At 48.0% G+C, this 26,314-nt stretch overlaps 1 protein-coding gene across 6 annotated transcripts in view; it reads right to left on the reverse strand.

Moving 5' to 3' along the window:
* The window catches only part of Ergic1 (endoplasmic reticulum-golgi intermediate compartment 1), a 104,792-nt gene that overhangs the window by 25,515 nt on the left and 52,963 nt on the right, over positions 1 to 26,314 (reverse strand). For 4 of the 6 annotated variants that reach the window (XM_087194830.1, XM_004836374.4, XM_021239535.2 and 1 more), the window contains 3 exons: positions 19,624 to 19,696; positions 8,095 to 8,189; positions 2,231 to 2,355 (listed from right to left, as the gene is read on the reverse strand). In XM_087194830.1, the coding sequence (XP_087050956.1) occupies positions 2,231 to 2,355; positions 8,095 to 8,189; positions 19,624 to 19,696 (293 nt within the window). Of the gene's footprint in view, positions 1 to 2,230; positions 2,356 to 8,094; positions 8,190 to 19,623; positions 19,712 to 24,947; positions 25,135 to 26,314 lie in introns of those variants that run through there. The other 2 variants (XM_021239545.2, XM_021239548.2) reach the window with 2 other exon arrangements.

The raw sequence follows: 26,314 nt of genomic DNA on the forward strand, positions 1-26,314 counted from the left end.
TACGTCAGTGCCTCTGATGGATTTTAAAAATATATAGCTGGGCTGGGCTTCCTCCCCCTGCCCCTTCCACCCTCCTCCTGAGGGGCTGGGTGATTAAGTGAGGTCACCATGAAGCCTGTCTGGGTAGCTGGAAACATGTGAACCCTGGCTGTGGGTCGGCCTCCTGATGGGCGGATATGGGGGCTAAGGGACAAGTCTACTCCTGCTGCTGCGGGCTAAGGAGGGCAGCTGCTGTCCTGGTCATCCTGACACACCATCACTGTTGACATCCTTACCCAAGCGGGTGACTCCTCAAAGCCATGAGCCCCTAACAAGGGAGAGTGGGCAGGGAGTTCCATGTTCCTGCAGGGGTTGGGGCAGAGGTGTCTTGGAACACATGTGCATGCTGGTCACTGTGAAAGAGACACGAAAAAAGTATCCACAGGCCACCTAAAGACAGCCACGATGTGCAACTACTGAGCGCTTGAAATCTGGCTAGTGAGACAGCGACCTTTGATTTGATTTTTAATTAAGTTTCAATCACCTTACATGGCTATTTATTGGCTAACATGGTTTTGAAGCATAAAACTAATCACATTCCTTCCCTGCTTAAAACCCTCAGTCAGCTTCCCAAATCCAAATCAGGGGTATAACAAGGACACTGTGTGGTGGCTGAGCTGCAGAAAAAGCCCTGGGATTGACCCCTTCCAACATCCTCACCCTTGGATTGTCCTCTACCCCCTCCCCTGAACCTGGCCTGGCTAGGGTGTGACTCAGTTTAATCCATAAAATGCAGCATAAATGACATTTTCTCCACTCCAGTCAAAACCTAAGAGGGCTGGATGTGGTGGTGCACATCTGTGATCCCAGCTCTCAGGAAGGTGAGACAGGAGGATCACCATGAGTTTGAGGCCAGCCTGGACTACACAGTGAGTTCAAGACCAACCCGGACTACATACAAGACCCTGCCTCATAAAGCAAAAATCAAACAAACCAAACCTAAGAGGGCTCCATGCCTTCTGCTTTAGCATTTTGTGAGCCCTGAGCTCATGAAAGATAAGCCCCAGCCTTCCAGGCACCTATCAGGGATCATGGGAAGTGGCTCCACAGTCTAAAGGGGACAGCTGCTCCTTGGACCAGGTTGTTGTGCGTGGGAACATGGGTCTGATGTGGCTTGAATCTCTGACTTTTAAGAGCTAGAAAGGTGGACTTCTGATCTTTTAATGCTAGCTCTGATGTGTTTAAATGCCGGCCAGGACAAATGCCAGCCTGTCTTTGGGCCAGATGAGACCAGGGAGTTTGCAACCTCAGGTTCAGGTATCAGGGTTGGGGAAGGGTGTTCTAAGCAAAGGCTGCAAGGGGGCAAGTAGAAGCCAGGAACACCCATTGGCTCATACAGCTGGCTGGGACCTCGGGATAGCTGTATGACCCAGGGCAAGGTACTTAGCTTCTCTGGGTATCAGCACTCTTTACAATGGTGCTGTCCACTGTGCTGATATTGAGTGCAGCGGAGTGCAGGCACATGCCTACTGACCCTGCTGGCGTCCACCAGGCTCCTCGCCCTCCCTCCCTGACTTAGGACCTGAAGTTCTGGTCCTAGGGCAAACAACAGCGATACCTGAGTGGTCCTTTGGTGCTGACAAGGCACCTTCAAATCCACCTCAGCTCATGTCTCCCTGACTTTACTGCAACGGCTTTTTCATTTGTAGACTGCTTGTCTCCTTCCACTGGAACATAAGCTCTACCAGCCTGGGAACTTTGCCCATCAGTTCACTGCAATGCCTCCGAGCTGGGAACCGTCCCTGAACATAGAAGGTGCTCAATAAAACTTTTTGCATGAATGAATGTCGATTTCATCCTCACACAACTCTGAAGTGGATGGCATCACTCTATTAGTAGCACCATCACACAGTCACTTTAAAGATGTAAAAATCTGGGTCAAGTGACCTGCTGGATATTGCTTAGTTAAGAGGAGTAAGAGGGCTCCAGGCTACAAATACTAAGGGCATCTCACCACCCTGTCCCCCTCATTGGGAAAAGAGTAGTCCACTTCTGAATGGTGACAGGGGCTTAAAACCTCAGGGAGTACAAACCCCACCCTGATTCTCAGCAGGAACTGCCAGGCGCTGGACACTGGCAGTCTGCTTGCTGGGGGATCTGCTGGGGTCAGGAGGAGTGGCACTCAGTTCCACCAACAGGTGTCCAGGGAGGAAGGGGACAGGGCAATGGGGCGCAGGCAGGGTCTCCATACCTTATTGATGCTGAATTGGCCCTCAAAGCGGCAGCCTGCACCATTGTTCAGCGGGATCTTCATGGAGTTGTCGATGTGGCCCACCTCGTGCCTGCCCATCTCATCCTGGATATCGAGCCCGACCACTGCGGGAGCCAAGGGGAGCAGAGTTACCCCACCCCGAGATGGAGCCCTCATTCACCCAGGCCTCGGACATGCTGGCCCTCCGCCCCCAGCTCACAGCCTGGGGTCTCAGGCCACAAAGGAAGTCAGTGGAGAGAGGAGGAACTGGGTGCTTGGCTACGAGGAAGCACCACCCAAAACATTCCCACTCCCCTCCCAGCACAGCCACAGTGCCAGCAATGGTTAACACTGACTGTCAGCTTGCTTGGCTTGAGAGAGGCCCAGGTTAGTAAAGCATGCTGTGGGGGTCTTTGCAGGTCACAGGATAGTGACCCTGGGGACTGTATCTGGCTCCCAGTCCCCTCCTCTCTGGCTGTTCCCCTGCTCTGCTTCCTGGCTGCCATGAGTGAGCAACTTTGTTCTGCTGTGCCCTCTGCCATGATTTTTTAAAGAAATCCTTGTATTATTATTGTATTTTTATTTTAGTTTTTTTTAAAACAAAACATTTATTGGTACATTTTAGATATACATAGTGATAACACTCATCATAGGGAATTTGTACCTGTACATGATGTAGCTTGCTTATTTTTTTCCCATTCTCTTCCCCTCCCTCTGATCCCAGTTCCTCTAAAAGTTCCTCTAAAAGTTTCTCTAAAAGTTCCTCTAAAAGCTTTGTTTCCATTTTTTCTTTCTATTCTTTTTTTTCTTGTCCCTTCTTTCCTTTCCCCTCCCTCTCCCCACTCCCTAGTTCCCCTTCTCATTTGAACATTTTCTTCCCCTTTCCCAATATCTATTACACATTTTGGTCCTTGTTTCCACTATTTAAACATGTGTATCCAATTTATCTCACCTAAGAGCATGGTGTCAAGGTGCATTCATTTACCTAGAAATGCCTCAGGTTTATCCTTCTTTATGCCATGATGTTTCTGCCTTGGAGCCAGCTGGCCATGGACTCAAATAAATCTTTCTTCTTTAGGGCCAGGGATTTAGCTCAGCGGCAATGCACCTGCCTTGCAAGTGCAAGGTCCTGAGTTCGATCCCCAGTACCACAAGAAAAAAAAAAAGAAAAACCAAAAAACTAAAATCTTTCTTAAAATTACGTGTTAGACATTTTGTCCCAGCAATGTAAAGGTAATAGAAAGCCTTTGCCATTGACTGTTGCTGGAGAAGAGTGGAAGGGATGTGGGAGAAGCAATAGCTGATGGGGTGGGGGACTGAGGACGCAGGGTGCAGGGTGGTGACGGCTCACAGGGAGACTGACGCAGTCAGTTGATGGTAGGGGTTAAGAGGAAGCACCATGTCTGCCCCTGGTTGTCTCCATCTTGGCTTTGCACTTTCCCAGCTGTTTTGACAGATACTCATCAACTCATTAACTCATTGGCTCAGGTACTTATTAACTTCTAGATGCCTCCATTTATTTCTTGGTAAAATGAGGGTGGTAATAATTGAAGCTTCCATGGAAGATTAAAAAGATCAAATCACAGGTATAAAAAAATGCTTAGAAGAGAGTTTGATGGGCAGCAAATGAAAAGCACTGAATAATTGTTAGCACTTACTGATTCTCAGACTCTGGGTTCATTGAGTGGATGGGTTCAGGCATTTGTTCGTTCATTCATTCATTCATTCACAACTTCTCCTACCCAGAGTCTATTCCTACCAGGTCCTAAGCACTTGCCTAACCACCAGGGATGCACAAAGGTGAAAACCAGGCCCAGCCCCAAGAGCCTGGGTGCTTTTTCTAGGTTCCTCAGCACACCAAAAGGAACCTTGTGGGCTGGAGTCCTGCTCCTAACTTCAATAGGACTCTGTCCCTTCACTGGGACCTGGCTTCCGCACCTGTAACATAGGCACTGCCTACCACATTCCCTGAGATGATCTGAATGGCAAGCAGGGGGGAAATCTCTGTAAACTAGGGAAACGTAGAGAGCTAGAAGGGAGGCTATAATACACAGAAAAAATGGCTAGATGTGATTTTAAAGCAAGCCAGCCATAAAAGGGAAAGCAGGTGCAATCTGTGCTCCTCAGTGGGAGTGGGGAAATGGGCGAGGGCCGTCCATAGAAGGGGCTGTGATGTAGCCATTACAGATGAGGGCACGGGTCTGCAGAAGCTGGGAAATAAGGTCACGCTGTAAGGCTGAGGTTAAAAGAAACACGAGGGCCGGGGATTTAGCTCAGTGGTTTCGCTGCCTGCTGCGCAAGCCCAAGGACCCGAGTTCAATCCCCGGTACCAAATAAATAAATAAATAAATAAATAAAAGAAACAGGAGCCGGTCCCTGTTTGACTCACAGTTCTACTGCCGCCTGGCCTGCAGATACACACACATGTCCAGATGTGGGCACTAGGCTGCCCTATTTGAAATCAGGTAACGGCCTGGAATAGCTCCCCTCTCTGATGTGGTGCAGCAGGTAGAGAATGTGCCAACTCAGTATGCATGGAGAGGAGGCTCAGAGCAGGCAGCAGCGAACTGCCTAGCAGTTCCCTAACCTCTCTGTGCCTCCACGTCTTCCTCTATCAGACTCCTCATGAGGATCAAAGAAACTTAAAACAGCACTTCCTATGTGCTGTCACATGAGAACACACCATCTAAACATCCTTGTGGGAAGATGATGGTATCAGCCCCAGCTGACATGTGAAGTTGAGGCACAGAGATCTCCCAGCTGAGAAACATGAGCAGCGCTTGGACTGCTATGAGGGAATCTTGCTCCAGTGCCCTCACCCTTCAGCCACTCTGCTCTTCACCTCTGACCTTAACACATCAATGAGGCAGGGGATGCAGGACAGGCCTGGCCAAGAGGGGGGATAAGCCAATGGCTCTCTCTATATATACATTTATACATATGCATACATATACACATATGGTCTTTCTTTCATATATAGATGAAAGAAAAAGCCAAACATGGTACAGTTGTCCCTCAGTATCCCTGAGGGATTGGTTTCCATACCTTCAGGGATACCAAAATCTGGGGATGCTCAGGTGCCTTCGATGAATGCTGTAGTATAACCCAATAACCCATGCACATCCCTCAGTGTGCTTAATCATTTCTAAAGACTCTAATATGAAACAAAATGCAAATCCACATGAATAGCTGCTACAGTTCAGATTTTAAGTGTCCCCCAAAGGCCTAGGTGATAAAGGCTTGCTCCCTGGCTGGGTGCTGTTGGGAAGGGTGGAGCATTCAGGAGCTGGGGCCTGGGGCAGTCTTCTGGCCCCTGGGAGTGCTCCTAAAGGTGCTGGGGTTCCCTGTCTTTTGCTTCCCTGGTGTGGGTGAGCAGCTGCGTTCCACCATGATGTATTGCCACAGGCCCAAAGCAATGGGCCAATTAGTCATGGACTGGAATCTCCAAAATTGTGAGCCAAAACAAAACTTTTCTCTTTATATGCTGATTATCTCAAGTTAACAGAAAGCCAACACTGATAGTTTTTATGCTGTATCATTTAGGGAATAATGATAAGAAAAAACATCTGAACATGTTTGGTACAGATGCAGTTATTTTTTTCTGAACATTTTTGATCTGCACCTGGGGAAAAGCCCGGCACCCCTCTGTTAGCAGAGGCCTCCTTAGGAGAGGGCAGCACACTGGGGAGTAATGGGGAGGAATACAAAAGGAGTATCTTTATTTTGTGTGTGTGTTTTGAATTAATTTCTCTTCCCTCTCCCCTCCCCACCCTCTCTGGTACTGAAGATTGAACCCAGAGCTACATCCCCAGCTGTTTTCTTTTTTAGTTTGAAACAGGGTCTCCCTAAGTCACTAAGTTGCCTAGGGTAGGCTCGAACTTGTGATTTTCCTGTCCCAGCCTCCCAGAGTGCTGGGATTAAGGCCATGTACCACCATGCCTGGCCAGGATTGAAAGTGTGTTTTTAAAAAATTCCTATATTAGTTTATTAGTTTTGTAATAAAGAATATTATTTATAAAAGCAAGGTATGAGACTATACATATAGCATGATCTCAGCCATGTTCAAAGATGCACAAAAGGGAGGGCCAAGTGGACAGGATGATGTCAACATGCTAACAGACACTGTCATCATCTGTGGAATTGTGGGCACATCTCTGGATTTTCTGAGGTACAATGACAAGTATGCATTTTTGCCTATGATAAAAATGTGAGGGGTTTTTTTTGGGGGGGTTACTTAGGCTTGAACCCAGGACCTTGTACATGCTAGGCAAGTGTGTCTACCACTGAGCTACCCTAAGGTTTTCTTTTCTTTTTTTTGGTACCGGGGATCGAACTCAGGACCTTGCACTTGCAAGGCAGGTGGCAGCACCACTGAGCTAAATCCCCAGCCCACCCTGAGGTTCTTCTAAAAAAGAGCTACGGTGCTGGTGTCAGCTGCCCGACGTAGGCTGTAGTGTATCCTGCAGATCTGGCAGAGCCTGCTGGGGGGCAGGGCAGAGGGGCCAACACAATCAGCAGCCTGAGGACTCTTGGCCTTGGTCCAGGCCACTACCTGGAGCCACCCCTTCCCTTTCCTGTTCTGTGGGTCCCAGTCCTCTGGCCTAAGAATTTCCTTTCTCCAGAGACACAATTAGCTCCCAAAGGAGAAGCTGCCAAATGAATTATTTTTCAAACAGGAAGAAAAAAAATTTTTTTTTAACAAAAATAAATAACGTTGACCTATTTCAACAGATTCCCTGGCTTGGGGCCTACAATGGATTCAAAATTGTGCCGTCGTTCTCATCAAAATCAGTATTAGGGCTGAATGTCTCCTTATCTCTGGCTGGAGGCCCACCCAGTGTTCTGCCCTTGGCTGTGTCCCTTAACAGGAAGGGAGGGGGAGGGAGAAGGACAGGAGGCTGCACCAGGTTGTGTGCTAGGCAGGGAAGAGAGATGGCTGGGACCCCAGGCCCAGAGAGGGCTCCAACAGGTCAAGGAACCATCGCATCAGATCCTCCCCACAATCTCAGGCCATAGGTACTCCTACAATAAGCTCATTTTGCAGAGGAGAAACTGAAGTCACCTTAGCCAAAGTCCCAGTTTTTGTAAGCAAGGATCTGACTCCAAATCAGACTGATTGTGTTTTATTTTGTAGAAGTAATTTATTGTCTTGATTAAAATAAATAAGCAAAAATAGAGTTGACGTAAAAAGGAAGCTTCCTGATGCTTCCCTGGAATAGATGTTGTTGGAGTCCTTTCACAAGTAGTGGTCCAGCCCCAGCTTTGGCAGGTGTTGTAGCCGTGTCCTGCTCTAAACCAGTGCTCAGGACTAACTAGAAGTCTCCTTGCCTTGACTGTCTGGGAGGTCATGTGACTGGCACTGTTTCCATGCACACTACTTTGCAGCCATTTGCCAATGATAAGGACATTAACAGCCCAGTCTCAGTACTCAGGTCTATTGTGTCATTCACATAGCTCCCTGTGGAGTCAGGCTGACACTGGACTTCAGCTGAACATGCGCCTTGGCTCATCTTTGGGTCCTGCAGCCCTCCCTCCCTTACCGCTTCCTCCTCTCAACAGGCCAGGTGCATAAGAATCTGCTGTTCTGCTTCTAAGAAACAAGACTCAAGAGGCTCCACTTCCCTGCACCAATGTGGCTGCTCTACACAAGTAACCCCTCTGAGTAGTGAGTGAATGTGTGTGTGCGTGTGTGTGTATGTGTGTGTGCACGCACTGCTCCAGAAAACCTCTGAAGAATGGGGGGCAGCACATGCTCCCTTGCTGTTGGCCATTCACTCTGCTTATCCTGGACATCTTGTCACAGCTGCATACACAGATCTGTCCGAAGGAGGTGCCTTGCTGGAGCAGCAGTTGGAAATACTCACATTCGCAGTGCAAATTGGGTAAACTGATGTTCAGACTGACATCAATTTTGCCCCCGCTGTCCTTATCCGGGTCATCAACGTAGAGCTCGTTCACACTGGAGAGATAAGTACAGAAACCTTTATTGAGATGGAGACACCGGTCCTAGCTACCAAGGACAGCTAGGGACCACCTCATTTGTTGGCCACAGCACAGATGGCCCAGACCTCCATCTGTAATCCATGTGCATGTTCAGGCCCAGGGGACCAGGGCTCCCTCCTTGAGTACACTCTGGAAATGCAAAGAGGGGTTGGGAATTTAGCTCAGTGGCACCATCCCTGCCTCACAAGTGCAAGGTCCTGAGTTTGATCCCTGGTACCAAAAAGAAAAAGAAATAGCAAAGAGGCCAATGCTCAGGAGGGAGGAAGGGTGGGTAAGGGTAACAGCACATACTTCAGAGAAAGATTCAGGTTCAAATCCTGGCCTTGGCACTTTATATGCTCACCTCTATGAACTCATCTGTTAAATGGTGACAATACTGCTCATAACTAAGGGGTGGTTTGAACATTAAAATGAGAAAAGGGGGTCTTGGTAGGGCTTAGTGCCTGGCACCAGATGACACACAGGACCTACTACCTTTCTTCTTGGGGTTCTCTCCCACCCAGCAGGAAGTCAGGAAGTCCCTGAGAGCCTTTATAAAGTCCTAGGGAGGATCCAAGGTTAGCAACATAACCAGACAGCTGTATGAGCTTTCTGTGGCTGCTATAACAAATTATTACACAGTCAATGGCTGTGTGATAACCAAAATTTATTTTCTTATACTTGCACAACATTTTCCTTCCTCCCTCATACAAGAACTCTTGTGACTTCATCCTACCCACCCATCTCACCTACCTGCATAACCCAGGGTCACCTTGCCATCTCATGACTCCTAAAGCAATCATATCTGTAAGGTTCCCTGTGCCATGTAAGGTAACAGCCATGAGGACAGGGACGTGGATATCTTTGGGGGTAGGGGATCATCATAATGACCATAGTTAGGGACAGTGGCACGGTGTCAGGATCTGTTAGCAACACACATTTATTCAACAATTCTTTGGCTACCTACTTCCTGCCAGGTGCCAGAAATGGCAATGCACCACACAAACATGGTCTGTGCTTCCAGTCAACTCACACACACAAGAACCAGATACCACTCATCTCCTAAATAAATACGTTGCCACCGACTATGATTAGTGCTGCAGGGTGCCCTGAGAGAGATAACAAGGTGCCTGCTCTTTGGGAAGAGCTGGCTGGGATGATTTCTCTGTGGGTTAAGGCCTGGAGGTAAGCAGACGGGGTCCCTGCAGAGGGGCAGGAGGTCCTGACAGCATGTACAGAGGCCTAGAACTGGGGAGGGGTGGGTCATTTGAGGAACTACATGAAGGTCACCATGGCTGCAGAGCAAAAGGAACTGTGGTATATGACAGTTGGAGAGTGGGCAGGACCGTTAGGCAGCTCAGAGGCCCTGGCCTTTAGACTGGATGCTAAGCATAGCTGTATGGTAAGGCTTGGCCTTTAATGGGTTCTCTATGGCTGCCTGAGGGCTGCTAAGGGGGCCATCATGGGATAGGGAGGCTGCAGCCTGACAGGCAAGAGCAGTGAAGAGGAGGCAGAGAAGCAGGATGTCCTGTGCAGCAGGCCAACTCAATGATGGATGGCCATCAGGGACATGGCCACACTTCTTTCTGCACCCATTCTCTGGGCCAAGAGTCCCTAGAAATGGAGCAGAACTGGAAGGAGGGAACGCACTGAGTTCTACAGGTGATGCTGAGCTTAAGGTCCCCGGGAGGTGTTGCCGAGGAGCTGTCAACTGGCTGTCACACTGCCCTGCCTCAACCTACTTTTGCCCTGCAGAGAACTACTGCAGGGAGAGGGAGCCACATCCAAAGGCCTGACCTAGTCGGCAGCAGAAGGGAACAGTTATTAGGATGGGGACCTAGAGATGCTGGTCAATGGGTACAAGGTTAGAACGGAGGAGTTTTGGTGCTCTATTGCACAGGCAAGGTAACTAACAGTTAATCATAATACATCATTTCAAATTAGCTAAGGGGGCCATCATGTGACAGGGATAGCGAATCCTATTTCAAATTAGCTAAGAGAGGATTTAAAATACTATCACCACAAAGAAATTTAGTTGACATTAATTAGGCTGATCTGATCCTTCCACAATGAGTCAAAACACCACCTTGTACTCCATGAATATATACAATTATTATCTGCCAATTAAAAATAAAATAAAACTCGGCCAGGAATGTAGCTCAGGGACACCATGCCTGCCCGGCAAGTGCTGGGTCTTGAGTTTCATTTCCAGTACCAGAAAAAAAACCAAAAACCAAAAAACAACTAAGCTGGGCATGGTAGTGCCCAGCTGTAATCCCAGCACTCTGGGAGGCTGATGCAGGAGAATTCCAAGTTCCAGCCCAGTTTGAGCAACTTAGTGAGATTCTGTCCTAAAATAAAAAAATAAAAAGGGATGGGGATATAGTTTGGAGTGAAGGCCCTGGGTTTATCCCCAGTACTGCTAGTCAATCAATCTATCAATCTTGAAAACCCCCCCCACACTTATTAGGTCCCTTAGGTCCTGTTCAGTCTAAAAAATAAAGGGTTGCCTGCTCTAAACAATGAAACTTCAAGAGAACCTTGGAAATGGTCATCTCTTAGGAAAAGAATGAATCTGGCTGGGGTGAAGGAATTTGTTTTTACTGAGGACCGCCTTTGTGTCCTTAGCACCTAGCGTGATACAGCTGGTGCTCAATTAACCAGGAAGTATGGTCTGAGAAAGGCAGTCAGGGTTTGTTTCCTTGTGGGGGCCACAAGGACATTCCCAGGGACAGGATAGCCACAGCTATCCTTCAGACTGAAGGCATAACCTTCAGACTGCTGGAACCCTAGCCCACTGTGGTGGTGTTGGGGTGGGGGCAACTAGGGAAGCCGATATTTGCATTTACATCATCCCATCTGCTCCTGTGAAATGTCTTGATCCCCATTTCAAAACCAGGTAACTGAGGTTCAGAGAGGGTGTGTTCCTTCCTCAAGATCACACAACAGGAAATGGTTGAGCCATTAGAGAGAGCTCACACTGCCTCCCTTCCTCTCCTCAGTACTGAGTCAAGGGAGAAAATGAGAGGGCCCTGGCCCTTGGAGGCCAAAGGATGTGGGGATAGCAAACGAGGGCTTACTCTTGGAAGTGTTCACAGTACTGGCCCGTATTGCACAGAACATGAAGAGCAAACTCTGGTGGTGAGGGGTAAGCCAGGAGTTAAGCCAGAGGAAGATGGACATCTTGACAGAGAAATCCCCTTCCTTAGCCTTCAGCACCCAAATTCTACCCCAGCCGTGGTTTGCAACTCCAGAGAGAGGTTAGTAATGAAATTTCTGGGTGATTAACAAAACAGTCTCCAAGGGAGAGCCCCCTGCTTCCCTTCCCAGCCGAGTGAGGCTCTTCCTTGAAGCTCCTCACCTTTTCACCCGGCAAGCCCGGGCCTCTGCACATTGCTGTGGCATTGTGGGATGATGTCATCCCCTGGTAATCCTGGGAGGTGACCTCAGCTGCAAGCGAGAATCCCAGGTGCGGCACCACGGTGAGCTCATCGGCGCGGCCTCAGGAGGCCTCACCCGGGCACAGGTCCCTGTCCTCCCAACCAGAATAACCAGAGTGGCCAGCTCCCTGGGCCACTGGGCCTCCCAGAACAAAGGCGATGAGGTGCCAGCCTGTGCGGCCCAGGCCAGTCTGGTTATGTAAGGCTGAACTGGCTGTTCCCAGGCTCCTTCCTGGGGGGCTCCAGGCCACAGGATGAACGAGGTTCAATCACCTGTGCCACCCAATGAGGTCACTATGGCCACCTTCCATGTCCAAGGCAAATGTTCCAGGCCTGCTGGTTTCCTGCTGCCCTAGCCAGGCCTTAGGCCTGCTGCCCACAGCCACTTATCAGGGGCCTGCCAAGGCTAGCTGGCCTCATGGTAGGCACTGAACTGATTTTAAAAGGCCCGAAATTGGCCCACCTAGAAGAAAAATAAATGTTTTTTGGGACATCCCTGTGGTTTGGGGACTCTCAAAGGCCTGACACCTAGTACGGGCAATGAGAAGACCCTTTGGAGACAGTGGCAGGTACATGTGAGCTCACCTCCTGGCTCTGCCACTTAGAAGCTATCATGTCCAGGACAAACTGCCTCATGCCTCTGAGCCTCAGTTTCCTCATCTGAACAACTGGAGCAGCTTTCGATGAAGTCTAAAAATAGGCAAAATTAATGTACGGTAATTGAAGTCAGAACAGCTGTAGTGGTTGTGGGGTTACTGACAGGGGCAGGGGGCTCAAGAGAACGTCCAGGTGGTGGAAAAGTATTATGTCTTGATGAGATGACTTGGATACAAACAGGAAAGCTCACCACGCCTCTCCTTTCACTGTATCTAAGTTACACGTACCTAAGAAGGAGGAAAAAAAAATAAGGAAGGAAGGAAGAAGGGAGAGAGGAAAACATGAAGAAAGAAGAAATTAGGGAAAAGAATTCTGGCTACTAACAGGGTTGTTGGAGCACTGGTGGATAAAGCTGGAGGCTGCCCGGGAGTGAAGGGACTGACTCTGCATCCCATACCTTTGTCTCAGGGACCTACCACGGGCTCTGGGTAGAGAGCATAGCATCATGGGGAAGTCCATGCTGGCAGAGTTCAAATCCTGGCTCAGCCACCTCCTGGCTGATTGATGTTGGATAAGGGACTTTGCCTCCACCAGCCTCAATTTCCCCAGATATGAATGGGACCATCATAGTACAGCTGATCCTCTGTATCTGCAGGTTTTACATCCTTGGGTTCAACCAATTATGGATCAAAAATAATTGTAAAAGAAACTGAGTCTGTACTGGATGCAGACAGGCTTCTAAAAATCATTATTCCCCAATGAAACTGTATAATAACGAGAGCATTTACACTGAATGAAGAGGCATAAGTCATCTAGAGATGATTTAAAGTATCTGAGAGGACCGCACAAGATACGTGCAAATACTAGGCTACTATATACAAGGGACTCAAGCATCAGAAGATTTTGGTGTCCTGGGGGTGGAGGTTCCAGACCCAATCCCCAAGGGTCCCTGAGGTCAAGTGTATCTCTATCAGGGCCACTGCAAAGGTTAAATGAGAACAGGAGAAGTACTGAGCACAGTCTTAGTAAACAGTAACAGCTCAGTTGGGCATGGTGGTGCACACCTGTAATCTCAACACACAGGAGGCTGAGGCAGGAGGATTGCTGTAAGTTCAAGGCCAGCCTGAGCTACATAGTGAGACCCTGTCTCAAAAAATAAAACAAAACAAAACATAAAAGGTAAATAGTAAGAGGTCAAGCTATACCCACTATTTTTCATCATTATTACCAATATCAATATTTAATGAGGTAAAAGTAACGGGCATGCTAACAGTATCCGCCTCACAGTATCATGGTGAAGAGCAAACATATTGGTGTTTGGCAAAGCCCCACCCCATATATTCTCAGGCTCCTATAAAACTAGGAGATATCTCAGTTCTGTGCACCTAGCTCATGCCAGGGACAATGTGGCCCTTTCACATGTGGCATCCTTCTTTTCTTTGTTTTGTACAGTTCTGGGGACTGAATTCAGAGCCTCAGTAGGACTGAGCTACATCCCAGCCCTTTTATTGTATCTTATTTTTTTATTTCTAGGTAGGGTCTCACTAAGTTGTTAAGTTGCCACGGCTGGGCTCAAATTTGTGATTCTCCCTCCCTCAGCCTCTCAGAGTGCTGAGATTACTGGCATACACCACCATGTGGCATCTTATTTCATTTTATACACCCAGCAAGCCAGCCAGGGCTGGACAGGGTTCCAGTGCTTTCCACATGGAGGAAACAGTCCAGAGGAGGATGAGTGCCAGGCAAGATGACACGGCCAGGGAGAGGCAGATGCAGGTTCTGAACCCAAAGCCACCACGCCCAGATCCCAGCTGTTCCTGATGCTTTTCCCTATCTGGATGGGACAGAGCCAGGGAGAGTTGCAGGCCATGTGGCCGCAGACACACCTGTCATACAGGTGTGACTGTCTTTTCTGATCATCTTCAGAGGTGCCCAGCCCACGGCCCCAGTGCGGGCAGAGCATGAAGACCCTTAGGGCTCCTCACCTTCTGTACCCTACAAACTTTCCTTCTTCACATCCTCTTGCCACACCTGGTGGGCAGCAGCATCTGAACCCACCCCAGGGACATCTGACTCCTCCACTGGGACGAGGACTCCTGAAGCCTCTGACACAGAGTGCATGTTTAGAGCTGTTGTGGAGCCGAACAGGAACACATGGAGGAGTTCTGAGTCAGACGTCCTGGGAAGCGGGAGGGTGTGCTCTAGTGGAGTGGGGGGCAAATTCCAGGTGGGGAACGCCAGATGGCGCCTGTGTGGCCTGAGTGCATGGGGAGGAGGTCGGCAAGAACAGGCCTTATAGGGACAGGGGAAGAACGGGGCTGGGGAGGCAAGGTGGGGAATGGAGGTGGAATGTAGCTGAGGGCCTTGAAATTTTAGGCTGAGACGTGAGTCTGATGACTTCTATGGAAAACAATTTTATTTGCTTTTAGAAGAGCACTTGAATAGTTAGGATTCCTGCCCAAAGTTGCTGACCTCCATGCTTCATGATGTGATGGAATGGAAAGTTACATTGTGGCAGCCGCAGCCAAGCCGCAGTGAGGACTGGTGGGGGTGGGGTGGGGGTGGGAATGAGTGGGAAGGGAAGGTTGTCAGTCATGCCAGCAAGCACTCGGGCTTGGGCTTTAAACCCTGAGCCTCCAGCAAGTAAGCAAGTACATCTATTACCTACATGATGGATGTCTGCAAAATGGCCCTGGACTGCCAGCCACCCTGTCCTGGCCCATCCCCTGCTCCAAAGCCTGGTCCCATGACTCTCAGCCCCTCTGCCTCTGGCCATCACTGGCACCCCCCCACCTGGGCCTTCGGGTTGTCATGGCTCAAACCTACTTTCAAAAAAGGTGATCTTGCTGAGATACACCCCTGTCACTCCACATTCAGTAGCTGTCAAGCCTGCCACTGCTAAGAGCAAGGTCCGTAGTGTTCCTTTAATGTGACATCCTGGCTCTGCACCCAGCTCCAGCCCACAGTCCACGCTCAGAGCAGGTGGCCTGGGCTCAGGGGAGACCCAGATTCTTCCTTGGTTAAACTACAGGCCAACTATGGGAAAGACACATGTAAGGATACAATTCAAGGTACCCTCCGAGCTCCCACTTCCTGGTGTTCCACCTGCCTGCTTGGCCACCTCACTCCCAAAGGGTGCACCTAAGTCCTCTAGTCAATTAGAGGACCAAAAATCACCAGCTCCCACATGCCCGGGGCTCCAAACTGCTCAGAGCAGATGGGAAGAATGAGAGGGTGGGAGCTGAGGCTGGGCTTCAGCTGGCAACAGACCTGGGTTTGGCTCGGGCTCCTCCACCCACGGACCTCATGGGCTTTTAGTCGTGTGGTGCCTCACTTTCTCCAGCTTTCAAGTGGAGCTAACAGTAGTAGCAACCCTAGGGGGCTTTGTGACAATTAAATGAGACAATCATTATAAAATGCTAACCTAGGCATTTTTTGGTTTTGTTCTGCATTTTGTGCACTGGATTGAACTGAGGGCTTTTTGTATGCTAGGTAAGCATTCTACCACTAAGCTACACCCTCAGCCCTAACCCAGGCATGCTAACCTAGCATGGGGTCACTTAACGGTAAATCACAACTAGAAAGTAAAGTATATTATGCTATAAATTATTGGGGGAGTGTTATAGTAGCTACATTTTATTATTATAAATCCTCATCAGGTTACTAATTAAGAGCCATCTGGAGACTAAGCAGTCAAAGGCCAGAACATTCTGTGGCCACCTTCTCAGGGGAGGGGACTGGCTGGCTGAAAACACAGTCTCAGAACATCCTGTGGGGCCACTTTCCCAGGATAATCACTGGTCTGTCCAAAGCCCAGGTTGGAACCCAACCGCCCAAACAAACATGCCTTCCTCCCCATGGGGCCGGGCCAGAATAAGCATCTTATGTCACTGATAACCACAGGCTGGGGTTGGAACGATGTTGATCCAACTGGCGGTGAACTCATTTCCTTGGGTTACACTCTCATGGTGAGAGAGGGGCACTGACCCACCATGGTCATAAAGCGACCCGTGAGGGCTGCCACCCAGAAAAAGAAATGGTCACACTCAGTTCTTCCCAAACCTGCAGGGCTTCCTAGGGACCAGAGAGGCTTCTATGAATATAAGACCCCAAAGGGACAATCCTTTTTCATTCTGATGGCTCCTTAAGTCCTCATCCCTGTCCCTCTGGGCAACTCCTAAGCCATGGTAAGGAGGTAAGAGGGAAGGAGGAGGCATTAGGGTCATTGTGCTGCCACGGACCTGACAGGGTTCTACTTACCCTGCCTCCTCACCTTGCTCCTGCCACAGACACTAAAAGTGGAAGAGTGTCTACCACTATCCCGACACAAGGCATAGGCCATGTGGCCCCTCGCACTTTTTCAAGCCTCTTCTTGCCCCTCATCTCTTTTCCTCTCTGGGGATGTGGTGAGATCAGTGCAGGAGCCAGGAAGAGGAAATCCCAGAGCAGGGGAGGGGACAGCAGCAGGAACACATTGTGCCCTGCGCTTGGTAAACAGCTGAGTGACTGTGGGAGAGCACCCCAGGCACACAGCAGGTGGGGCCCCGCCTGCTCTACTCCCAAGCTCTGACGTCAAAACTCCCTGTCAGTGCCCTACCCTGCAACCTCACCACCAGCCAAGCTGACTAATGCCACCCTCGAGTTGTCAGGACGCCGAGGAGGCTGGTTCTTAAACGTAAAGGACTGGAGAGAAGGTGTAAGGAAATGAACATGCACTGTGCAGGTATTACATGCCAGGTACAGAGCGGCCCCTAAACCTGCTTAGTTAGGTAGGGAGTACAGGCAGGCCAGTTAACGTTACAGCTCACTGGGCACTAGGTTAAATACGTTTCTGCTAAATAATCTGTTTAATCCTCACAAAATATCACAACACCCCTACAGCTTCTTCATTCTACATCTCCTTCTTTGTTCTGCTTTTTTCTTCCGAGCAATCACATATCACTAATTAATAGGAAAGCCCTCTTCTTATCCATGTGTTCCACACTCACAGATTCAACCAACCTTGGACTAAAAAACATGGAAAAGCTGGGGTGCAGCTCAGTGGCTGAGCACTTGCCTAGCATGTGCCAGGGCCTAGGTTCCATCCCCAGTACCAGCCACTCACAAACACACCCCCATCCACTCACACATACACACTCTGTCACACACTCACACAAAATGTGTCTATACTAAACATATACAGGCATTTTTTTGGTCATTATTCTCTGCACAAAATGGTATAATGACTATTCGCATGACATTTGCATTATATAAGTTACTGTAAGTTCATCTAGAGATGGTTGAAAATATACAGAAGGGTGCATAGAGGTTATATGGAAATACCAGGCCATTTTATAGAAGGGACTTGAGCACCTGAAGATTTTATTATTTTGGGAGGGCCCTGGAATCCATCCCCCAAGGACACCAAGGGACAAGTGGGGTGTAGTTCTGTCTGCCTACTGGCTGTCTGTCCAACACAGCCATTTTAGCTCCTGCAGGCCTGCCCCAGTGCTCTCCCAGCCAAAGAGTGAGTCCAACTGATCCTCACTTTGCCCCAGTCATGTCAGCCTTCTGCTCTTTTTTTGAGACAGGGTCTTGCTACACAGGTCAGGCTGTCCTTGAACTCACTATGTCACTATGTAGCCCAGGCTGGCCTTGAACTCGTGGTGATCTGTCTGCCTCAGGCTCCTAAGTGCTGGGATTACAGACATTCCCACCATGCCCCAAAGGTCAGCTTTCTTTCTGCTCTTCACATATACCAGGTAATTCCTGCCTCAGGGCCTTTGTGCATTTGCTGGTGCTCCTGGCTACAACACATAAAGCCACCTGCCTAAGTGCCTGGCCCCGGCTGCTATCTTATGTGCACCTTACTCAGAACATGATAAGTGTGACAGTAAACCTCCACCATCGCAGAGAGAAAAGGGTAGCCTAGGGAGGCCACCAAGTGCCTGCCTGGCATATAGTACGTAATAAGTCTCAATAGCAAGTTGCAAACTCTTGCTTCTCTCTCTGCCTCTCCTTCTGATTGATGATGGAGTAATTCCTGAAAACACTGAATGGCCCAAATGTGCACCGAGAGAAAGATGCTTGCCTTGGACAAGGTCACCTCTGACTCCCATTAGGGGTCAGAGAGGAACAAAACTCTTTCTGTGACCCCTGCATGGCCACAAGGGTCACTTCTTAACAAGCAGACAATGCCTCTTCCAAAGCTGGAAGCGAACTTTGACTCTGGTCTGCTCTTGCTCATTCAGCCAGCAATACTAAAACCCAGAGTGATTTAGCAACTTGCCCAGGGTCACGCAACCATGAAGTAGCCAGTGAGCAGATCTGGGTCTCCCAATGCCATGCCCAGTGTTTTTCCCACTAGTCTATGAGGCCCCCTTGGCTTGATTCCATCAAGGTTAAAAAACAGGAACAGAATGAAAGGGAACACAGAGTCTCCCACACAGAGGAGAGGGGAAGCAACATTCAGGAAAGAGATCAGGGGAGTCCAGCACCCCTGTGGGCTTGGAAGCCAAGTGGGTCTGAGAGCCACCACCTAACTACGTGACAGAGGGTGGATCCCTTCATCTCTCCCAGCCTCAGCCACCTCCCAGACCATCTGAAAGTGAAAGGTGGTAAGATCTGCCTAACATTAGGGCCATCTTCACCTAAGCAGCTGAGTTGTAGCTTCCTACTGTCTATGGCTGAGAGGGAGGCAATGGAAACCAGAAATTCCAAAGTGGGCCCAGCTCCTCCTTGGCTTTGTGAGTTGTAAACACAGGAATGGAGAGGCTTTGAAGCCAGTGCCTGAGGCAGGAAGCTCCATCTCAGAGAGCAAAGGAGACCTCCTCCGAGGAACAATTCCAATGGCACTGTGTGTTACACACCCCCTGAGCACTTGGTAGGCTGGTGACAGTAGGTAATTCTAGGAATCAGGGAGAGATCAAGTCTGCATCATGTCACTTGCTGCCAGGATCCCTACCACCACCAATTCCTCTGAGCGTGGACTGAGAAACAAGAGGGCCTTGTGGAGAGGCTGGCCTGATGTCACTATCCTCAGTCTCTACCAGAAGCCACACTGACTCTCTGAACTCAACATGAAATGGCCCTGAGATGATTCAGAGGGGAAAAAAACCCACACAATGGGTTGGCAGAGAAGAGTGAACAATTTCTGTTCATGTGTGGACCTGGAGTGGTCACCTGAGCTCATACATTTCCTTCCACTTTGATAAAGCAACGTTCACATTTGCTTTAAGTTTAAAACCCTTTCTGTGAAATGTGAGTAACAGATGTCACAGCACTGGCAATAGAAGTTAGAAGGTTTGAAGGTTTCTGTCCTTTCTAAAAACCCCTCCCTCTGTTCATCTGGGTCCCAGAAAGCCCATGACGCTGCCCCAGGGCAAAAGGACTTACACTTCTGTTGTGATGAATCCGGTGAGTTCTGAAAGGAAGAGGAAGAGGATGAAGAGGCAGCAGCAGATGGAGACTGCAAGAAATGACACTGAGAGTCAGACAGTTAAGAAAGGGAGGCCAGCCCTCCCCAGCCATCCTGCCAGTTCAGGAGAAAACCTGCCCTGAGGCCTAGCATGCAGGGTGGGCAACATCCCCACAGACCCTCCAAAGCCCCTCTTACTCATGGCCTCAGTATGAAGCAATTCCACCCCCAGAAAAGGAGTCTGTCTGGGTATGGATCTGACTTGGGGTCAGGGTGGGCCTCCTGAATGTGGGTGAACTGCCTTGAACCTGCCCTGCTATTCTCCTTGAGCGCTCTTTAATGCAAGTCAGCCCGAAAGAAAGGTTGCATACTGGGGCCCACCAAAGTGTTCTGTTTGGCTTGAGTGATATTTTATCTGTCTGTCTATCTATCTACGCTATGAATTGAACCCAGGGCTCCGTGCACACCAAGCTCTACCACCAAACTACATCTATTTCTTTGAAAATAAGACCTAACCAGAAAATAAGCCCTAGCATAATTTTTCAGGATGCTTGTAATATAAGCCCTACCCTCCCAATAAGCCCGTTAATAACATCAGCCAGAGGGATGCATTTAGTATGTCTGTTGCAACATACAAAGGACGTATGGAATTATGATTGGTGTTCCAGAAGATGACATGACTGTATTTGAATAAATGTAGGTTTTTGTATATGGATAAATGTAAAGTTTTGTATATGAATAAATGAATAAGTATAGATTGTTATACCTGAATAAATGTGGTTTGTTGTACATAAAAAATGACATCCCCTGAAAATAAGCCCTATTGTGTCTTTTGAAGCAAAAATTAATCTAAGACCCTGTCTTATTTTTAGGGAAATGTAGTACTTGCAGCACAGAGTAACATATATTTTAAAATGTGGAGTCCACATTGAATGTTTGATTTTATATAAAAGCCCAGATTTCTGACTTTTGCAGAATACCCAGCCTTGTTTTCATATAGAGCAGTGATGGCAAACGTTTTAGAGCTTTCAATGATATAAATGGCCTGCTGTGTGCCACAGCTTCACCACACTGATACAGAGGTCCATCGATCCCTCCTGCCTCCCTACCCGCTTCTGAGGCCGGGCTGGAGTGTCTGCTCCCATTGGTCTGTCTACACATGCTTTTCAATTTTACAATGGGGTGACAGTGATACACATTCAGTAGAAACAATACCGTTAGTTTTGCTTTTTTCCCCAGCTAGAGATACACAGAATACTCTCTCATGATGTTGGGCAGGGCAGTGAACCCCTGTTCCCAGTCAGCCCTGCGAGCACCAGGAGAAACAGCTGTATTCTAAAGTGCTGCTGCTAAGCTATCATGGTTCGTAGTTAGGAGGATCCAATGCTTTTTTTTTTTTTCTTTGAGACAGAGCCTATCTTACCTAGGCTGGCCTTAAGCTCACCATCTTCTAGCCTTGGCCCCCAGAGTCGCTGAGATTATAGTCACAAGCTACTACATCCAGCTCAATACATTTTTGAGTTATGATATTTTCAACCTAGGACGGATTTACTGGAATATAACCTTATCAAAAGTCAAGAGGCATCTGTATTTTTCTGTATCTATCCACATACCTACCTACCTATCTTCCTATTTACCTACCTACTTTTTATCTATCTATCTATCTATCTATCTATCTATCTATCTATCATCTTCCTACCCACCTACCTACCTTCCTATCTTAACAATAAACAGCTAAAGATGGATTCTGAGTGAAGGAAGAGAACAAGCATTTGCTGGGCATCCACTGTATGCTCTGTTGTAGGTGCATTAACACCCTGTCATGTCAAGCTCCTACAGATCCTGACAGGGGCCCCCACCCATGTTAAGGACACAGAAATAGAGGCTCAGGGAGAAAAATGAACTGACTGCCATGTGGTTGTGGGAGGCAGGATGGAGTGCCTGTGTGCACTGAGCAAAGGGTCCCCAGAAACTTGGGCTACAGTGAAGGGTAGGATGTCATCAAATGGTCCGTGAGTCCCTATAATTACACCAAGTTATCATGCGGAGGTTAGAATACTCCCAATGTCTACTTAACTTTGAAAAAGTTGTATAATGGCAGCATTTAAGGGCTTTACTTTTTTTTTTAATATGCATGTTATAGTTTGTGTCTTGATGTTCCCCTGAAGCCTCATGCAGTCATAGCTGAGGCTTTTTCAGAGGTGGCTGAATCTTGAGTGTATTGCTGGGATTAAGTGTGATTACTAAATCAGTCCACTGACTGGTTTGGCACAGCCCTAATCCTGGTAGCCTAGATGGAGTACAAAAGGGGCAGAAAAAGGCTGCTAAAGCCCCTTGCTTGCTTTGCTACCTTCTGCCTGCCATGAACTGTTTCTCTTCTGCGATGCCTGTCTGCCGCGCCACCCTGCCTTGGAGCCACCTGAGCAAATTGGGAGTTAAATAAACCTTTTACCCCTTAACTTTGCATGTCAGGTATTTTGTCTCAGCAATGAGAGAAAAGTAACTAAGACAGCATATGAAAACTAAGACAGCATACATGTGAGTCTCTTCTGATCCAAAGCTCCCATCCCTGCAACGGTTCTGTGTGTGCTCTCACAACCACATAAGGACCAAGATGCAATGTGTATATGTATGCAGCAATTCTCTAATATGAATGTATTTAATATGTATGGAAAATATGTATTAATAAAAAGTACATATTTATGTATTAATATCAGTACATAAAATGTCATACAAGTTATACATTATAGATTTATATATTTATTTATTTTTTAAAATCCCTTTTCTCCCTAAACAAACAGAGCACAACAGGCACACCTTTTCTAATCATGCTGTGCTCACTCAGAAATCTATGTCCACATGGGCTTCACATCAGTTCATACAGTGGCCATGCTTAGCAGGAGTTTTTGTTGTTGTTGTTTCCTTTTTTAATGGTATGAAAATGAATTTCAAATGTCCTCTCCAGCTGCTGAACAAATCTGCCAGGGAAGCTATGCTACCAACCCAAATTCCCTGGATGCTGGTCTTCCTCTTCTCATCTGAAACTATGGTTACTGTACCCACCACCACCTGCCAGTAATCTCACCAGGTGGACAAAGCATCCTGCATCTGGAACCTTGCACCTTTTCTGTTAAGTACCATGTAGGACCCACACTGCAGAATCACTCCCACCACCCCACTCCGAGCCCCATCAGAGCCTATAGCGATGGACAAGTACAACACAGGAGGCATTTGTGAAGGTCCATGCTGACCTAGATGGACCCAAGTCTTCCAGCTGCCTCCCCTGCCCCAGGCCTGCAGGGAGGGGGAGTACCTACAGATAAGCCCCTAGGTTCTCCCTCTATCTGGGCTGGAGGTGGCAAGACAGGCCTCTTTGTGAAAGCTATATGCTTTTTTAGTGCTTGGACCAAAGCTTGGTCAACCCACCAGGTAGACACAATAAGCATTGAGTCTGCTAACCAAGACCCAAGAAGTCCAAAGGCCCTGATCACACTTGCTTTATTGTGTCTGTTCTCCTTATCCCAACCTAGACTAGGAGGACAGAAACAAGGTCTTGTACCACTGTGGCCTTGAGGTCTAGCACAGTGCCTGGCTCAGAGAAGGTACAAAACGAATATATGTCAAATGAATGAATGAAAAACACGAAAGCAGCTAGGAAGTATTTCCATCAGAAGGTCTTCTGGAAGGCTTGATGAAGAGCTTTCAATCCATGTTTGGGCAAGACTCTGAGTCTAGCCTTCTTTTGAAACTGACTCAGGCCCTGCATGGGAGGAATGTGACCCCGGGAAGAGGCTTGCTAGTAGGAAACCTGGAGCAGCCAGGTAGTGGACCTGAGACCCAACACTCTGCCAAAGGGTCAAGAAATTTGTCCAAGGTTACTGGCTATGTAAGTGGAAGAGGCAGAGTCCACATCCTGATCCATAAGTCTCCAGTGACCTTGAGCTTTCTTTCAGTTATTAATAGCACTTAGCACAACATAATGTGATGGCGTGTGCCTGAGTCTGCCTGCCCCACTTAGCTGTGCGCTCCTCAAGGACAAAGAGTCAAGTCCATTCATCAGCATGGTTTTAGCACTTGGCATGGCGCCTGGCCCCAGGACCTGCTTCATAAATATTTGTTCACTAAATGGTAGCTAAGGGCTGGCTTCCTATGCCTCACGCCTTTCCTCTTGTGTAAGGAAATTCATCATCTCATGCTGTGGCTGGGAATGCACATCAGACTCTACGTCCCTGGAGGGCCATCTGGCAAGGCCTTCTGCATGGCACAGTGTACATACCCTTTGGCCCAGTAATTTCTGACCTAGGAAAGTTACCTTACAAACAGCCATACAAGGATGCAAAGAGATGTGGACAAGGATGTGGCAATGGCAACAAACTGGCATGGTGAATGCACACCCTCAGGGGCTGTTACTTGAACCACCGGTCAGCCAGGTAATGGAATAGGATAGCAGAATGTGCGGGGGGTTGGTGTGCTGATAGGAAAGGTGTCCAGGAGACAGAGAAAGATGTGCACACCATGCTCCTCCGGTGTGTAAGCATGATGTAGATACATCAAAGCCTGAATATTTTTTTTTAAGTTCTAGAAGGATACACATCTGATTGTTAAACCACACAAGGGGGAGACTGTAGGACTGAGAAAAGGAAAGAGGTCTGAGCTGTTGGTTGGTAGCAGAAAGTGGGTAGGGAGCTTCATCTGAACCTTTTTAGACAAGCTCATAAATTAAGAGCATCCCTTTTCCTCTCATGTTTCCCTAAACATCCATTCCTTGGGAGGGGTCAAGGACAAAGACACACAGCCTCTTGAGTCACAGATCCTCACAGGTTGATTGTGGGCTCCTAGAGGAGGAACAGTGATGAGAGAGAGGAGAGCTGTCCATGCACCAAGGGCTTATGTGCCCTGCTCTGGACAGGCTTGATCTCATTTAACCTTCACATCAGGAAACTGGGGCTTAGAGAAGTGAAGTAACTTGCCCAAGGTCACACAGCTGCTAAATGGGAGAATCAACCTAGCTCTGCCTGATAACAGGGCCTGTGCGACATGCAGTCCCCCACTTGGCTATGCTATTCCCATCCCCTATACTCAAGAAGGCTTCCATAGCCTCAATAAGCTGATGGGGGCGGGGGTGCAAATGGGGTGGGTGGGCATTCCCAGGCCACCTTCCCAGCTGAGGATTGTTGGACCTGGATACCAGGCCCTTTCCCATGGGAGAGGGCAGGGCCGTCCAAGGAAGCCCACCTGAGTCCTAGTCCTAGTTCTGGCTCTACCTTTCACAAGCTGCAAAACTTCAGATGAGTCACCTTACCCCTTTGAGTCATTTTCTCATCAGAAAAATGAAGGTGAAGCATCCTCGCTTGTAAGACAGCTTTGATTTGTTTGGGTATCATTTCTTTTTAAAAATACACTTCTACTGTGGAATGATAATAGAAGTAAAGATAGCATAGAGTTCCCACAGAGCCTTCATCTGGTTTTCCCTTTGTTACTGATCACAACGTAATGCAGAGTATCTGTCAAAATGAAGAAATTATCATTGGTTCAGTACTATTAACTCAGTTACAGCCTCATTTGGATTCTAGCAGTTTTCCCACAAATGCCTTTTGTTTCTGTCCCAGGTACTGAGGCAGGATCCCTCTTTGCACTTACTCATCCTGGGTGCTTTTGCTCTAATCTGGGACGGTGCCTCGGTTTTCCCTCAGCTTTTTGAGGTCTGGTTCTTTTGGAAGAGGACTGACCAGGCATCCCAGAGAAGGTCTCCCAACCTGAGATTGTAATGTTTTCTTGTGACCTGTAGCTTTTGGGGGAAGATCCCTGGGGGCAAGGTGGCTCCACACATCCCATTAGGGGTCATGACAACCATGTGCTTTACCACTAGTGATGTAAACCTGCCTCACTTTTGTCTGAGGTGCTGTCTCCAGGTTTCCCTACAGCAAAGCTACTATTTTAAATTTCCATTCTTTGGCAGAGAGTTGGTACATCCTGCCCACACTCACCTTCTGGATGGGTGAGTATCTATATATATTATTTGGAATTCTTCTATAAGGAAGATTTGTCTCTTCTCACTTATTCACATCAGTATAGCCTCACAGACCTTCTTAATTCTTTGGGCTCAACCAATAATGTCATTATTAACCTCATAACTCTACAGCTCGGTCTCTGAGTCCTCCTGTCCTCCTGCCTCCTTCCTCTTGAGTGCTGACTCAAGGTGTCTCGGATCACTTCATACCTTCCCTGCCTAGTGCTTGAAGCGGCCATTTTTCTAAAGAGCCCGGGTTACTTTCATTGAAGAATTGTCTCTAGAAACCAAAATCTGGGTCTGTGATTTTTTTTAAATGGATAAAAATATGCTCATATAAAACATACAAGTCATATGAAGATAAAAGTAAATCTACAGACCCCTCAATCTCAGTTTCCTCTCCCAAGGTGGCCCTACAGGTACAATATCCCTCATCCAGAATGCTTTGGATCCGAAACATTGTGGGTGTTGTATTTTTTCAGACTTTGGAATAGTTGCATATATGTAATGAGAGGCCTTGGGGATGGGACCCAAGTCTAAACACAAAACTAATTTATGTTTTAGATACACCTTATACACATACTCCGAAGGTAATTTCATACAATATTTTTAGTGGTCCTATGTTTTGACTGCCACCTGTCACATAAGGCTAGGTATGG

Source organism: Heterocephalus glaber, unplaced genomic scaffold (genome assembly GCF_053883595.1).
Source record: "Heterocephalus glaber isolate CG9 unplaced genomic scaffold, H.glaber_assembly_v1.0 deba00001606, whole genome shotgun sequence".
Classification (NCBI taxonomy): Eukaryota; Metazoa; Chordata; class Mammalia; order Rodentia; family Bathyergidae; genus Heterocephalus; species Heterocephalus glaber.